A 14,378-nucleotide genomic window follows, 5' to 3' on the forward strand; every position below is an offset into this window, starting at 1 on the left:
AAGTGCCCATTCTCAGATTTTTCAATGAGAGGGCCATAGATAGTGTTTTGTCTTTTAGAATGTTCTATGATAACTTTTGCATGTCAGTCAAAAATGAAATTCTGTATGCATAATTATAATTTTACAGAGTCAAATATATTACATAGATAATATTTTACTTCTGCTTTAGACTGTGTCTAGTATAAGCCTTTCAGATGGTTAATTAACCCAGTTAGAGTAAGCTTTTGGGTATGTCTGGGGGAGTGGCTCAGTGGTAAGAGTGCATGAAGCTTTGGGTTCACTCCCAGTACTACTCACCTATATTCTGCCAAAAAAACAAACAAACAACAGTAAAACATTTGGGTGAGAATGTTCATTTCCTGAAGAGTAACTTTGTAGGCTTGCCACTTTGAGAACCAAGTCTTCAGAAAATGAAGTGTTCCTTGCCTTTGTCCCCCAAAATTGGACTGTAGCAAAATGGTTCATGTAGTCATAATTTTAGAATTGGAAGTGAAATTAAGGATTGCTTAATCCCTCACTTTACAGATACAAAGAGTAAGGACCAGAGATGGTGAGTGAATCATACACAGTCTACAGCTGTAGAGCCAGGTGCTTTGGCTTAAATTCTCTGTACCGTCTTCTGAATTGCTTACCTTGGCAGCTCTTTCTCTGAAAAGAATTAAGATAATCAGAGTTCTTGAATCAAAGATCTGAAGCTTGTCTATTGAGGGTGAAAGTGGTGGTAGTTTAATGCACTTGGGCATCCATACTTAGGAAACTGAAATATTTTCCAATGTTTATGGATCAGAAATGAGATTCTAGTTGTTATAGCCCAACCCCCTGTCTTGGTGCTTCTTAACTGAAAATGGTGGGGTGAATTTCAGCCAGGATTTCTACAAATTGTCAAAAAGCACTTCTTTAAGCATTGCTGAAATAATGTGAAATTGACCATCAAATACCAAAACAAAATGATCATTTTCAATCCAAAGTTGGCTGAGTAGAAGAGTCTTTGTTGGGTTGAAGCCAGTGCAGTCTGCAAGCAATTGGAGTGGTTCGTTGTATAGGATACCGTAGACAGGCTGAAAGATTCTTGTATTTCTTTCATCTACACCAACTAAAGTTTTCCTTTGCCAACAGCTTATGTGAGACACTCTGAGAAAGCTTTAGCTTTAGCTGTAGAAGAATTTATGGAGATGCCTTGTCTGGTGTATGCAACCAATTACTGGCATAAACTTTGATGGAATAAAACCACACACCAGGATTTTATATTGACCATCCATAAACTTAAGCCCTGCGTTCTTTATTATGTAAACTAACTGACTTGATGTCATTTAATTGGGAACTCTTCTGAAGAATTACTTAATGATAAAACTAATCAGTACCATGGGAAATTTATGGAAGGCAAGGTGCTATATAAGAGATCTGTATGTTTTATTTTACTGTTTAAGGTAAGCTGATAGGGAGTTGGATGCCCATTTGTTTCACGGAAGCAGATCTTGATGTAAACTTTTGCTATGCTCCTTTTAGTTGTTTGACCTTATGTAATCTACAGAAATGGTCTGCACTTACCATGTGACCTAAGTTAGCTTCTCCTGTATAAAATTGGGCACTTATACTTAGCTCTTGGGAGCATTGTAAAGTTTAAATGAGATCTTAAAAATGATCTCATTGAGGGTCAGATATATAGTAGTTACTCAATATATGGTATCTATTGTTTATTGCTAGGTGTTATAGTCCGTCATTGCAAGGAAAATAGGACAATGCAGGACACATAATTTACAGTATTATTTTACAGTGGTCACCCAAAGAGTCAAATACAAAAGACAGTTCAGGAAATCTGTCTACACAGAGACCCAGAGTATCCAGCTGAGGGCCTGGATCCCATGGCAGTGTCCTGCATGAGTCCAGCTGAAGACCTAGAACCCATAACAATGCCTCACTATGAGTGCAGCTGAAGGCCTAGAGCCCAGACAGTCATGCAAGTCTGTTTCAGTCCTCTTGGATCATCCATGCTCGGCACCATGCTGATTCAGTCCAGCTGGTGTTACTAGTTGACCACCAGTTATCAATCCACATTAGTCTTGTGACAAATAATATCCTAACAATTCTACAGTCATATATATATATATATATATAAAGGATTTTATGCAGAGAATATTACTTTCTTCATCTAAAATGACCCTAACACATAGGGGATTTTGAAGATTGTGGTTCCCAGAAATGAAAAGGGGGGATTGCATTATAAAAATCTACTTGTCCTGAAAAAATTATTCTTGGCACATGCTTGCATTTCAAGGTTATTGAGCTTCTCTGAGATAACACTCTAAACTATAGCTTTGTCAAGCAACGGGTTTGGTCTGAGTTTTGATATAAGCCTAAAACTCTATAAATGGAGCAATCTTCCAAGAAAGAAAATTAATTTTCTTTGAGCCAAATTGAAATAAGGCTTGGGCTACACATAATCCCATTCACTCACTCTTAGGAACAATAAGAGTAGATAGGAATTGGATTATGACTTATCCAAGTCCCTGAAATTACTTGAAATACCCTTGAAATGAACCAAGCGCTGTTAAAATGCACTGAGGAACATGTGAGTGGGAAGATGTCACGATGCTTTGGATATCAGGGTCATAGGATTCAAATGTCAGTATGAGTGAGCTGGATAGATTTACTGGCTTCACTGTGTAGATGTGGAGTATAAGTGATCTGTCTGGCAGGCAATTTATTTAAGTAAAACTGCCTATAATGATGGAAAATTACTTTTCATCCTGAGCACAAGGTCACAGAAGTTCTGAAAGGTGCTCATTTCACTTTATCCTATGGGGTGTTAGAAAACCAGGGATGCAGTTCTGAGAGGCTTGTGATAACTTGGCAGGGAGGGGAAAGATTTGTACAAAAGGAGCCGAGGAACTGCTTAGCAAGCATCTTTTCCCTTGGACTGCCAGGCCTTGCTGAAATCAGTACTGGCTGGACCAGGCTAACAGGTGAAATGAAATGCTGGAGAGTAACCAGGGCTGCTCTTAAGGTGTATGCAGTATGTATGGGTGTGTGAGTCTGTCTGGCTGTCCTGGGACTCATTCATTCATTTCATGGCGAGAATACTGAAGGGTACCTACTAAGGGTCTTACTTGATTTTACACCACTTGGAAGCGCTGATATTTGAACTTAGATATGCCCAAATTTAAGTCTCATTATTCAAGCCAGTTTAGCTCAGATTTTTTTAGTATCAAGATTCCTTGATACTCTTTATTTTTAATAAATAAATTTATTTATTAAATCATCTATTTTTAAACTCAGTAAGCTTTTGTTTATGTTGGTTGTATCTATGCATATACTAGACTTGAAATTAGTAAATTTTAAATTATTCATTTAATGACAATATTTAATAAACATTTACTTCATATAAATATAAAATAAATATTTTGATATTGTTTCATAAAATGTAACTTCTCAAAATGATTGACAGGAGTAGGTTTTTAGAAAAAACCTTGGTAGATCTCTTTAGTGTTTGGCGAATAGAAGACAGCTAGATTCTCTTATCTGTGTTTACATTTGATTTGTTGATACTGCATATTATTTTTATGTATATGAAGAAAACTTGGATTTTAAGATGAAAATTCCTTAGAAAAAGGAATTTTTAAGTTTTTTTTATAATTGTGGATTTTTTTGATAGTATAAGCAAAATTCAACAAGCAGTAATCATTTTTTAAAGATATGGTTGTAATGTGGATTCTGAAACTACATCACATCAGTCAGCTTTTCATGGGTGGGACAAAATACCTGACATATGCCACTTAAAGGAGGAAAAGTCTATTTTGGTTTATGGTTTTAGAAGTTTTTGTCTGTGTGATCACAGACAAGGCTTCAAGGCAGAATTGCCACCAAGCAGAGAGAGAAAAAACTAGAGAGAAAGGAGGGGACCAGGGACAGGATGTACCCCTCAGTGGCATGCCCCTGAATGACCTACTTCTGTCTGACATGCCCATTCAGCGTGAACTCATCAGTGTATTAATCCATCAGTGAGGTCAGTACCCTCAAGACGCAGATACCTTTTAGACTCTACCTCTGAATATTGCTACATTGGGAAATGGACCCTTCATTCAACACATGAGACTGGGGGCACTTCCTGTTTAAACCACAACACTATCAGTGAACTTTCTGTGTTCTAGTATGTTAAAATTCACTGTGAAATGCAAAGAGAACAAGGGAGAGGGCAGGGGAAAAGAAGGAACTGAAAGGGATTACAAAGAGAATGGAAGGGAAAACTTGGAAACAAAGCTTTTGTAAATGGGGAGGGAGAAAAACTGGTTGAAAGAGGAGGGGAAGGAAATGCTTAAAAAAGAAGAATTAAGACAAATTGTGTACTGCTACAATTCCCTGTGATGAATGTGATTATTATGTATGGCAAATATGTACTAACAAAAAATGTTTTAAAAAAGAATGCTAAAAAAATCCATTGTGTCATCTTTGCTTTGAATGCATATGGATAGATAAATGTATTTTTACCTGTAGATCTTGTGATATGATTTGTCAGCCTCATGCATTAATCATTTAGAAAACATTGTTGCCCTGAGATTATTCTGTTCTTTCACGTGTTGGAACATGTTGTTCTGTGTGTGTTTTTTTTTTTTTTTAATCACAGTTGTTAACAATCACCAGTCTCATCAGAGCATACTTTTTAAGTATTGGGAGCCATCAAATTGGTGTTGCATGCAGGTTTCCTAGAATTATTTTTGCTTCAATGATCAAATTTTGTTATTGTTCACAAATATTGTGTTATTTTCCCTGAAATGACAGACTCACTGCATATATTATCAGTATTTTCCAGTTATCCCATACAGTATAACCACAGTTTATTAGTCATTTTTTACAAGTAAATTGGCAGTCTATATAGGAAGGTGAGCTGGGGGTAGTGACTGATGTCTGTAACCCCAGCACTCTGGGAGGCTGAGCAGGATAATGGCAAGAATGAACCCTGCATGGACAATAAAATAAACAAGAGCTTGGGGTATAATTTACTATGAAGACCTTGGGTCCAGTCCTTGGTACAACAAGCAGTGGCTAGTTCAGCTGTGACCAAACAGTTGTCCGAGTGCTTTTCCTCGAAATAACCATGATACCTGTGTGTGCAGCAGAAGTGTTTTCTGTAAGCTTCTTTGTCACACCGAAAATTGAAAAGGTATATACTCAAAATCAAGTTTTAATAAACCAGTAATTTTTATTACTTAAATCTTTTTCATTTTTATCGGTACCGGGAATCGAACTCATGACCGCCTGCTTGCAAGGCAGGCGCTTACCCCGCTGAGCTAAATCCCCAGCCCCCAGAGTGTTCTTAAATAAGTCTGGCTTTTTTAAAAAAAAATTCCTTTTCTGATTGCAGGGGGTGAACAATACAATAGGTATACTCTTTGGTGGCAGCAATTTTGCTCTTATTTTATTTTTGTTTTATTTTTTATAGTACGAATGTTAGAGTAAATGTGAACAGAGTAAAAAGAGCGCAACTTACTATTTTAATGAAAATAGTTTTATCCTTACAGATGCCCTGAGGGAATTTGAGAGACCCTTAATGATAAACGGAGTGTGCTTTGAGAATCAGTTTACAACATTGCCTAACAGATTTAGTATCTAGTGTTGAATTTGGTGATGCTTATCTTTCTCTTTTTTTTCCATGATTTTTCAGCAAGTTCATTTCCTATATCTGTCCATAAGATCTCACTTTAAAGGGGATCTGCAAAGGGAATTCATTTTTTGACCCTTTGTCTTGTACATCTTTTGGCTGTTTTGCTTGATCTCAGAAAGCCAGCAGGGTCCCTTCAGACTCAGTGTTTCAGTGAGAACATAGAGGTCCTAAGAACTGGGGAGGCAGTCAGACCAAAAACCTCTGAAGCAAAGCTTTGAGCAGTTTACAGTTTAGCAGTGAATACTGACATCTTTTCTTTGAGTCCAGGTTTTTTCCAGCACTATTTTTCACTATCACTGTCTTCCAGCTTTTAAGCATCTGATTTGGAATTTGCCTAAATTCAGATTTACAACATATGGTAATTACACATGAATCTGTGAGGCTCTCAGGAAGTAGTGTAGGCTCTCAGAGTCAGAAAATAATTCCATTTTCCAAAACTTATAATCACTCAATTTGAAACCATTTGCCTATTGGCAGCATATTAAAGGGTGCATAGCATGCACAGAGATGAAAATGGAAATAATTTACTCCAAGAACATGAAATATGATAGTCATTGCATGATTCAAATACATAAATCTGCAAAATGAAGGATTCATCTTCTTTTAATGCCTTTAGATTCAAGATACTGCATTTGAAGTTGCCGGTTTTATGTTTGCCTATTTTCTTTCTTTACTTTTTCTTTTACACAGATGGGCTCTCTCAGCTATTCTCTTTAATAGAGAACGTCCTAAGCAGATAAGGAACAGGGGCCAGGAGGACAGGGCTGGAGTGAGGGCTGCCTTTCTCTTATAATCCATATTCTTATTGCTGACATGTCTTTTATAAGCTGATGTAACAGTGACAGGGTCACATCAAATGTCCATTGAGAACCATGCAGTTTAGAAGCACACATTCACTCACGAAATTAAAGCAGAGGAAGGGCCTTTTCTCCCTAGCTGGCTCTTAATGACAGATGCATCAGGCTCCTACCTTTCACATGGAAAATGTCCTGAAGACCCTCAAAATCAGCAAGGAGAAATGGAGGCATCCATGAGGATTTCGAAGTGAAGATAAACCAATTAATCTTTATCCCTGCATCAAAGCATTGTGAGTCAAGGGAATTTAGCCTGACTTACTTGTCTATTTCCTACTGACTTTTATTTTTACATTTTATTCACCTGGACCAATGTCCTCTTACCCTTTTTGTGACTGAATATCCTAAGTGAGATTGAGGGTGCTCGTGGTTGAAATGACCTGTATTCTTGGGAGGCAATGTCTGAAGAATCACCTCGGAGGAGCTTCATGGATGTTTTTCTCAGCTTCTGAATTAGTGAGCAGCTGAGATAGAAGATGTGAAACTGAGACTTCCCTGAAACTTCTGGACCTTTGTTATTATTTTTGTATTAAGTCAATACCCTATACCAAGGGTCAGTTTGCTTTGTGCAATCACAGCTTATGGCCAGACCAGTGGGAAGACCTCAGAGAAGCTCAGGTTCCTGAGTGTGAACAGCTAGTCATCTGATATCAGTAGAGAGTTGCAGCCTCAAAGGTCTCTTGCCAATAATAAAAATATGTATATTTTACTGTTTTGAAGTGTAAGACTGTTCAATGTCTCTGAGACCTAGCATCATAGGAATTATTTAAAATACATATCTAAAAGTGGATGTTGTAAGATCATGTGTGTGGCTGTTTTGGAAACTTTAGCCTTATCAGCAAGCAGCCCTGTTCCTTGTGTTTAGGTCTCATAACAAAGCCACTTTGTTGGGTCTAACAGATGGTGTTTTCTTTGCCAATGTTGCCACTCTGCGTTTCTCTTAAAGATTGTATGTCTGCAGCCAGCTGTGTTAAGCGTGTACATTCTGTGGTAGTCAGAGGCATTTGAGGGAAAACACAAAGTAAGCTCTCTAATTTCCCACTTTTCTGCCTCCTAGAAGTCCTGCAGACCAGAGTTTACATCATGGAGATGATGAGACTGGGAGAAATTATGAGCTTGAAGATAAAACAACCCCCCCATCCTCCCTAAATGACGTTTTGACTCGATTAGATCTTTTCATCGTTTAAGACAAAATCTCAAACGGTTTAGCATCCTTCAGGACACATGGTAGGACTGTCCTTGCTGCCATTTAATAGCAGGCAAGATGGACTTTCATAGCAGCTGTTATGTCCAGAGCTGTTCAGACTTTTCGGCGTGGTGTTCAGGGAGGAAAGCCACCACTGGCACCTCTGCCTCATGTGATAGTAGCTGATCTTTTACTTACTTGTTGGAGTTTCACTTGGAGTGAAGGTTTAATACAGGTGTACTGCTTATTCATCAAAGATGAATGCACTGTAGGAAATCAGTAGAATATACAGTACCTATGTAAAGATGCTGTTTGACCACCCTACCAGAGCTGTTATGGAAAGTATATAAAAGTGTGTAAACATCTCAGTGAACTGTTAAGTACCATTCAAATGTAAAGTAATATTATTTAAAAATGAATCATCTAACAAATGTTTGTCATGCGTTGTCCTTGGTGATGGTCTGTAGTGTTTGTAGCCTTTTAAGAGATTTTAACATCCATGGAAAAATTATGCAAATCATTATCCCTATTGAATTTCCAGGAGCCCATAAACACTGGCCTCTCATTGGCTGGCTTAGTGGTTTCTTCAGCTTAGTGTGCCAAGAAGTTTAGCATGGATTTGGAGGCATGTTTGAGTTTTAGTGGTTGCAGCGTCATAGACCCCAGTCTGCCTCATGCTCTGTGCAGTCTTGGCTCCTTCAGCTAGTGGGCTGTGGATGGATCATTTGTGGTAGAAAATGTACATTTAGCAAGTTTCTTTTCCTAGGAAGTGTTTTATGGATTATCCTGAGTCTCCTAAACAGTAAAGTACAGGGTGGCACACATGCACTTTTTGCTCCTTGTGCACTGAGATTTTGTGGTTTGTTCCTATCATCTCTGCAAGCTCCTACCTCTTGTGTAGCGGTCTAGGCCTTTCTCTGTGTTTCTTTTCAGGCACTGGATGTTATTCTGGGGAAAACCAAAACTTTCCAGTATGTCTTTTTTAGGTCATTTAAAGAACTGCCTCAATTTTTTTTTCCTCCAACAGATGGGTCAGAGAGTTTTTGAATGAAGAAAACAAAGGCCTTGATGTTCTAGTAGAATATCTGTCATTTGCACAGTATGCAGTAACGTAAGTAAAATTTGGGTTGCTTGCATTTGAATTCCATGTGGTTATAGAAGCTATAGCTTAGTGGTAAAATTATACACTCCATCAAGAAGATGTGGGAGGCCTTAAAGAGGTTTATTTTTGCTTGTCTAACTTGAAACAGTCACTGAAGTGTTACAAGATATGCCTTTAAAAAGGCAGAAATAAAACAGGTAAGTAAAAGTCACCCTTAGCAAGCCTTCATTTTTAGTTCTACTGAACTGCATCCTAAGTTCCTATCCTTTTATTTTAAAAAGGTTGTAGCTAAGTGATGTAGCTCAGTGATAGAGTGCTTGCTTAGCATGGTCAAGAACTTGGATTCAGTCTCCACCATTGCAAGAGTGTGTACACACAAACATACGTGTACGCTCTCTAATAGATGCATAGAAAATGATTGCAGAAGTGGACACTGGGAGGAAAAGGCAAACAGAGGCTTTTCTTTTTTATTTCCACATGTATTGTATTGTTTCAATTTTCTGCCTATGACCTGGGGGCAGGATAGAGTAGAGGAGTAGAAGAGGGAAAGCCCTACATATTTAACTTTGTTTTTGTTATTTCATCAATCTCTCCCATTTTCTTGGCTTCTTACATGGTTTAGAGCAGGGCTGGAATGTATACATTTGACTGAGGTTTTCTCCTCTTAATTTTCTCCTTTAATCAAAAATGTTCCACTCCTACAGATATGGCCATTTCTTTGCAGACTGAGGCAGTGACACTATGATTATAATTTGACTGGGAGCTATTGCATTCCACGTGGTGTTTTTTTCTTCTTTTATTCTATAAATGCTGTAACTTGATTTTTATGCTGCTTAACTTCAAAACAGTCCTAAGACCTAACCAGGTATAATGTTAAAATCCCTGCCACTTCCTCAAGAATTTGTAAGGAGAAAACTATAATTATTCTTATCATATGGATGCAGAAACTGAAATGTTAGCTGCAACAAGCTTGCGGAGTTTCTGTTTTCATACCTCTCAAGTATTAAATGGAATGGACTTAAAAAAAAAAAACCACACAACTCCAACAGATAAGGTCATATCTTCCTGTTAAGTTGTACTCTGAAATATAATCTAGTTTTTATGGCATGTTCTTCCAAACTTTACCTATCCTTTGCATAAAAACCATATAATCTTTCTTATGCTTCATGTTGTATGATCAAACACAGTAGTAACATGCCTCACTGCATATTTTAGGGTCTAGAGACTATTTCTAGAATGGAGGAGAGAACTAAGAAAAGTCAGGATTACTGGAGAAGAATACTGTGTTATATGTTCTGTACTTGCTATAATGAGTTCTTTACCTGCATGATAATTGAATTTCAAACCAGATTTCCCGAGTGTACCCTCACATAGAATCAATGGGGACATATTGTGGTACTATGTGGAGATTCTTGTAGTATATAAGACAGTAGCCAACAAAAGATCAGAACTCAACCTTCTTGTTTCCTACTAGTGTAGTTTAGGTTTATCATGTTTATTTTGGCTTGGACTTGAAGGTCTTGCTTATAAATTGTCTTTTACCTCGAAACTAGTGGACCTTAAATTTTCTTGCTATTCTTTGTCATGTGACAATTTCCCAGCCTTTGTAGTGTGAGGCTGTGAAACAGAGGATTCACTAAGCTGCACCTTCCCTTTTTCTGTGGTGAGAGTGGGAATAGGCAGAAAGGGATGTGTGTGCGTAAATGGCTGAATTACATGGAAGCTGCAGAGGGAACCTGGTCAGCATGGTGATACCATGAGCGATCTTGGGGTGTTGTCTTGGTTTAACCTCCTTCACTCTTGATTGTAGCCTTCTATTTTCTGTGCTTCAGGTTGTTTAGGTTACCCCATGGTGTGTCCTTTCTGTTCAGTGTTCTCTCCTGCAGCCTAGGACATGACAAACCTGCACTGGATATGTGCACCTGTATCTGCATTCTGATTAGGCTTTAATAGGTGGGCAGTGTCACTGGAGTTTTCCAATAACTACTCCAATGGCATTTCATTTTGGCATTATATTTTTATTAAAAAATCATGGGTAATTTCTAATATGCATCATTGTTTTCTTTTGAAAGATCTTCTAAAGTCTTCCAAAGGATAATTGTAGTTGCCTTCTGTTTGTTCTGCAGTCCAATCAGGTGTTACATAGTAGTACTGTGTGTAGAAATGATGAATACAATCTTTTTTTGAAAATGCAGAATTACTATTTTCTGCAAGAGGAAAAATGCATGGAGCACAAAAGCCTGTGTGTTTAAAATTGTGGCTCCTAAAACTATAGAAGAGGGAGCAACTCAACCTGCCATTTATTCTAACATGGTTAACATGAGTAATAACCTCAAAAATGTCAGAGAAACAACAGTCTTACTTTAAAGAGTACCACATTGGGAAGAGAGTCCAAAATCAAAGCGAATCTTTAACTTCACTAGTAATGTATCACATATGGTTGGAAAAGTATACTTGCCAACACACTAGGAGAAAATACTCAGTGAAAATTGATGGGTAGAATACATTAGTATAAACCTAACATATTGACTTGTTAAAGCAAAACGAAGACAGCTGTTACGATCTTTTCCCACCTTCTACCAGAGCAGTGTTAGCAACTGGTAAGTTAGCAAGCCTTATAGTAAAATATAAATAATGCATCACTACTTAATTTTTGCTGTTCATTGCTCTGTGATTCTGTTGTCAGGCCCAGTATTTGCCATCTTATGTTTTTGAAGCTAACCCTGAGTATGTGGACACAAAATTTTTTTTTTTTAATATCCTTTTTAGTTTCCTTTGCAAAGACTTCTAGAGTGTACATGTATTAGGGGGACAGCAAGTGGTGTATATCCATGTATGTATGTGAAAGTGAATTTAAAAAATTTTCAGCAGCATTCTTCTTTTATTGTAGTTTTGACTTTGAAAGTGTGGAAAGTACCGTGGAGAGTTCAGTGGACAAATCAAAGCCCTGGAGTAGGTCCATTGAGGACCTGCACAGAGGGAGCAACCTGCCCTCACCTGTGGGCAACAGCGTGTCCCGCTCAGGAAGACACTCTGCACTGCGGTAAGTGCCTTTGATCAGAATGAACCTGCAGTAGGGTGTACTAGGACAGCTGGATCCCCTTCTTCTGCTGATTCTGGATGGTGTATCAGTGCATCTCGCCACATAGCAGTTTCACTTCGGATGACTCTAAAGTGGAAGTTTCTTTTGGAGTTCATGGATCCTCCCATTGGCCCGTACTCTTTAGCTATCTGGAAACACCATACCTTGAATCAGCGTAGGAGGTGAGACATTTCTGCCAAAGGATTAACAGAGTAGTCTCACAGCAGACAAATGTCTGAAACACAGTGAGTGCTGACACTGTGATGCAGGTACTGTTTGTAGCATAGAGGCAACACTGAGATCTAAGCATCTACAGAGTGGGCCTCTTTGCTTTCTGTTCTTCCTGCCTTTCTGCTGCCCTCTTCTACTTGGAGCTCAGTGATAGCTGCAGAAGGCTAGAGGGAGTTTTTTTTTTAATTAATGAGATATCTTTAGACAGTTTCTTTGGTTAGATGTGCTTCAGTTGTCAACCTTGCATTTCCTCCTAGGATTTCCCTGTTGAATAGCTCCTGACTGAAATATCCCCAGGCTAATGGAGGATTAGTGCTTACTACTTACAATGATTCAGGGTGTAAAATTTTGCTGGAGTTGTTCATTCACTCATACCTATGACTGTTCAGAAATTGAGAAAATAGTTTTGAGCTTCTCAAACTTGCTACACACTGCATTTGGAGCTAACTGTCCATTAATAGCTAAGTCACCTCTTCTCCAAACAAGTTGGAGATATCTAGAGCAAATTCACTAAGCTTTCTATGGTCTATGAGTTTGATACAAAGTCTAGCAATATATTGTTTAGTTTCTGTGGCTTAAAAATTTTATCTCAAGTATTTCTGACATGATCAGGCAAAAGGAAATTTTTGTTGTATTTGAAATAACCATTTCAAAGCCATTTTTGGATCATTGTAGTAGAGTTGTTAGAAAATATGAGACTTTAATACCTTTCAGATTTCATGATTTGATGCCTTTTAATTATCTCTTATCCCTTTGACTTGGGTTTGGTCATGGAAATTTAAAACATTCTCTATAATGAAGTTCAGTTCTGGTGAAGTGTTTGATATTTGATTATGCTTTCCAACAAACCATTTAAATTTTCCTTGTTACAAAGTGCTGAAAATGCTAATGGATTTAGAATTAATTGATTCCAAAATCAATTAAGGGACAGTATTTCACTCCACCTCCTGCTATTTTGAGGGTCCAAGCACTATATAACGAGCCAGTCTGCATCAGCTTTACAGATGCGCACATGAATATGTGGACGTTGGAGAAAGTCCTGTTGTGCTTGAAGAATTCCATAGTCACCTTGTTGCTCAAATAGAAATTCTCACCACTAGTTCAATGTTTAACTGAATGTAAGGGGTTTAGTTTACAAAGTATATTTTAGTTTGATTTTCTGTCATTCCTTAGTTACAAAGTACCATATATCAGCCAGCTACCACCTAACAAGCATATTTTCTGATTACTATCTCACCTTATAAAAATTACCAAAATCTTTTTCCAGGAGTTATATTTGTGGTATAGTGGAAGGATCAAGGAAGTATCAAGGCTCAAAGAAGGTTGTGATTCTGGGACCATGAAGGCTGGGTGCAGGGACGTAAAAAATGAGCCTGGGGTACTGTGCACTGGTTTGTATATATACTGTTAACATTTATTTTCCATTGGAAAACAGACTGAAAATGTGGAAGCAGACTGGGTGGAAATGGTACCTGGAGAAACAGGAACTGTGTGAATTTCTGGTTGGCAGGTTGCTCAAAAATGACCCACTAAGAAACCAGCACAGCAGTCTTCTGTTTTGTGTTTTAACACCTTCAGGTCAGGGGAGGGGGAGCATTGAAATTACACTTGACCATGTTTCATGATTTTAGTAACTAAAGGAAGTCAATAGGACAGTTTTTGTTCCACTTAGTGACTCAAAGCTTTGACTTTTGTTTTTGTTTTGAAACAGTGTGTATCAGTGGTAGTTCAACATTTGTGGTTCATGGATTTGTGCCTGGTTTTATTTCTGTATTTGGTCATTGGATAGCATCTGTTACATATAAATGCAGCAGTCAGATGTAAGGCATGTGGTACGTGTTGCTTTTCATATACTCAAAGATTGTTTACATTTTTTCTTCCTCTTCCTTCTCCTCCTCCTCCTCTCCTTTCTTTCTCTCCTCTCCACACTACCTTTACTGTTTTGGATTTCTTTTTGTTGTTCTTATTTTTGATTCAACCTCTCATTTCTGGTTGCCTCCTCTACTTTGTCCTTCCTTGCTTTGTCCATCTTGCTGTACCCTCTCACTCTGGTTCTGTTCATCTCTTACATCCCTGCCAGATTGGTTTCTCTGCCTGAGTATCTTGAGTTCAAATGCCACCAGAGCTGCTTCTCCTCCTATGGCCTCTGGAGCAGCATTAGTTTGCTCACTGATGATGAGGCTTCAGACTGGAACATCTTGTAGGTCACAGTAAAAATGGCACCCAAGATGGCTGCTAGTGCATGGTGACGGGGTCTGTGACTG

The 14,378-nt window shown here is 38.1% G+C and overlaps 1 protein-coding gene across 11 annotated transcripts in view; it reads left to right on the top strand.

Annotated features, from left to right (window-relative positions):
- Positions 1–14,378, top strand: part of Fmnl2 (formin like 2) — a 277,669-nt gene that overhangs the window by 183,641 nt on the left and 79,650 nt on the right. For all 11 annotated transcript variants that reach the window (XM_063259092.1, XM_063259096.1, XM_063259095.1 and 8 more), the window contains exons 5-6: positions 8,727–8,810; positions 11,692–11,844. In XM_063259092.1, the coding sequence (XP_063115162.1) occupies positions 8,727–8,810; positions 11,692–11,844 (237 nt within the window). The remainder of the gene's footprint in view (positions 1–8,726; positions 8,811–11,691; positions 11,845–14,378) is intronic.

This window comes from Cavia porcellus, unplaced genomic scaffold (genome assembly GCF_034190915.1).
Source record: "Cavia porcellus strain 051 isolate PalLab524CR breed Dunkin Hartley unplaced genomic scaffold, mCavPor4.1 scaffold_12, whole genome shotgun sequence".
Taxonomy (NCBI): domain Eukaryota; kingdom Metazoa; phylum Chordata; class Mammalia; order Rodentia; family Caviidae; genus Cavia; species Cavia porcellus.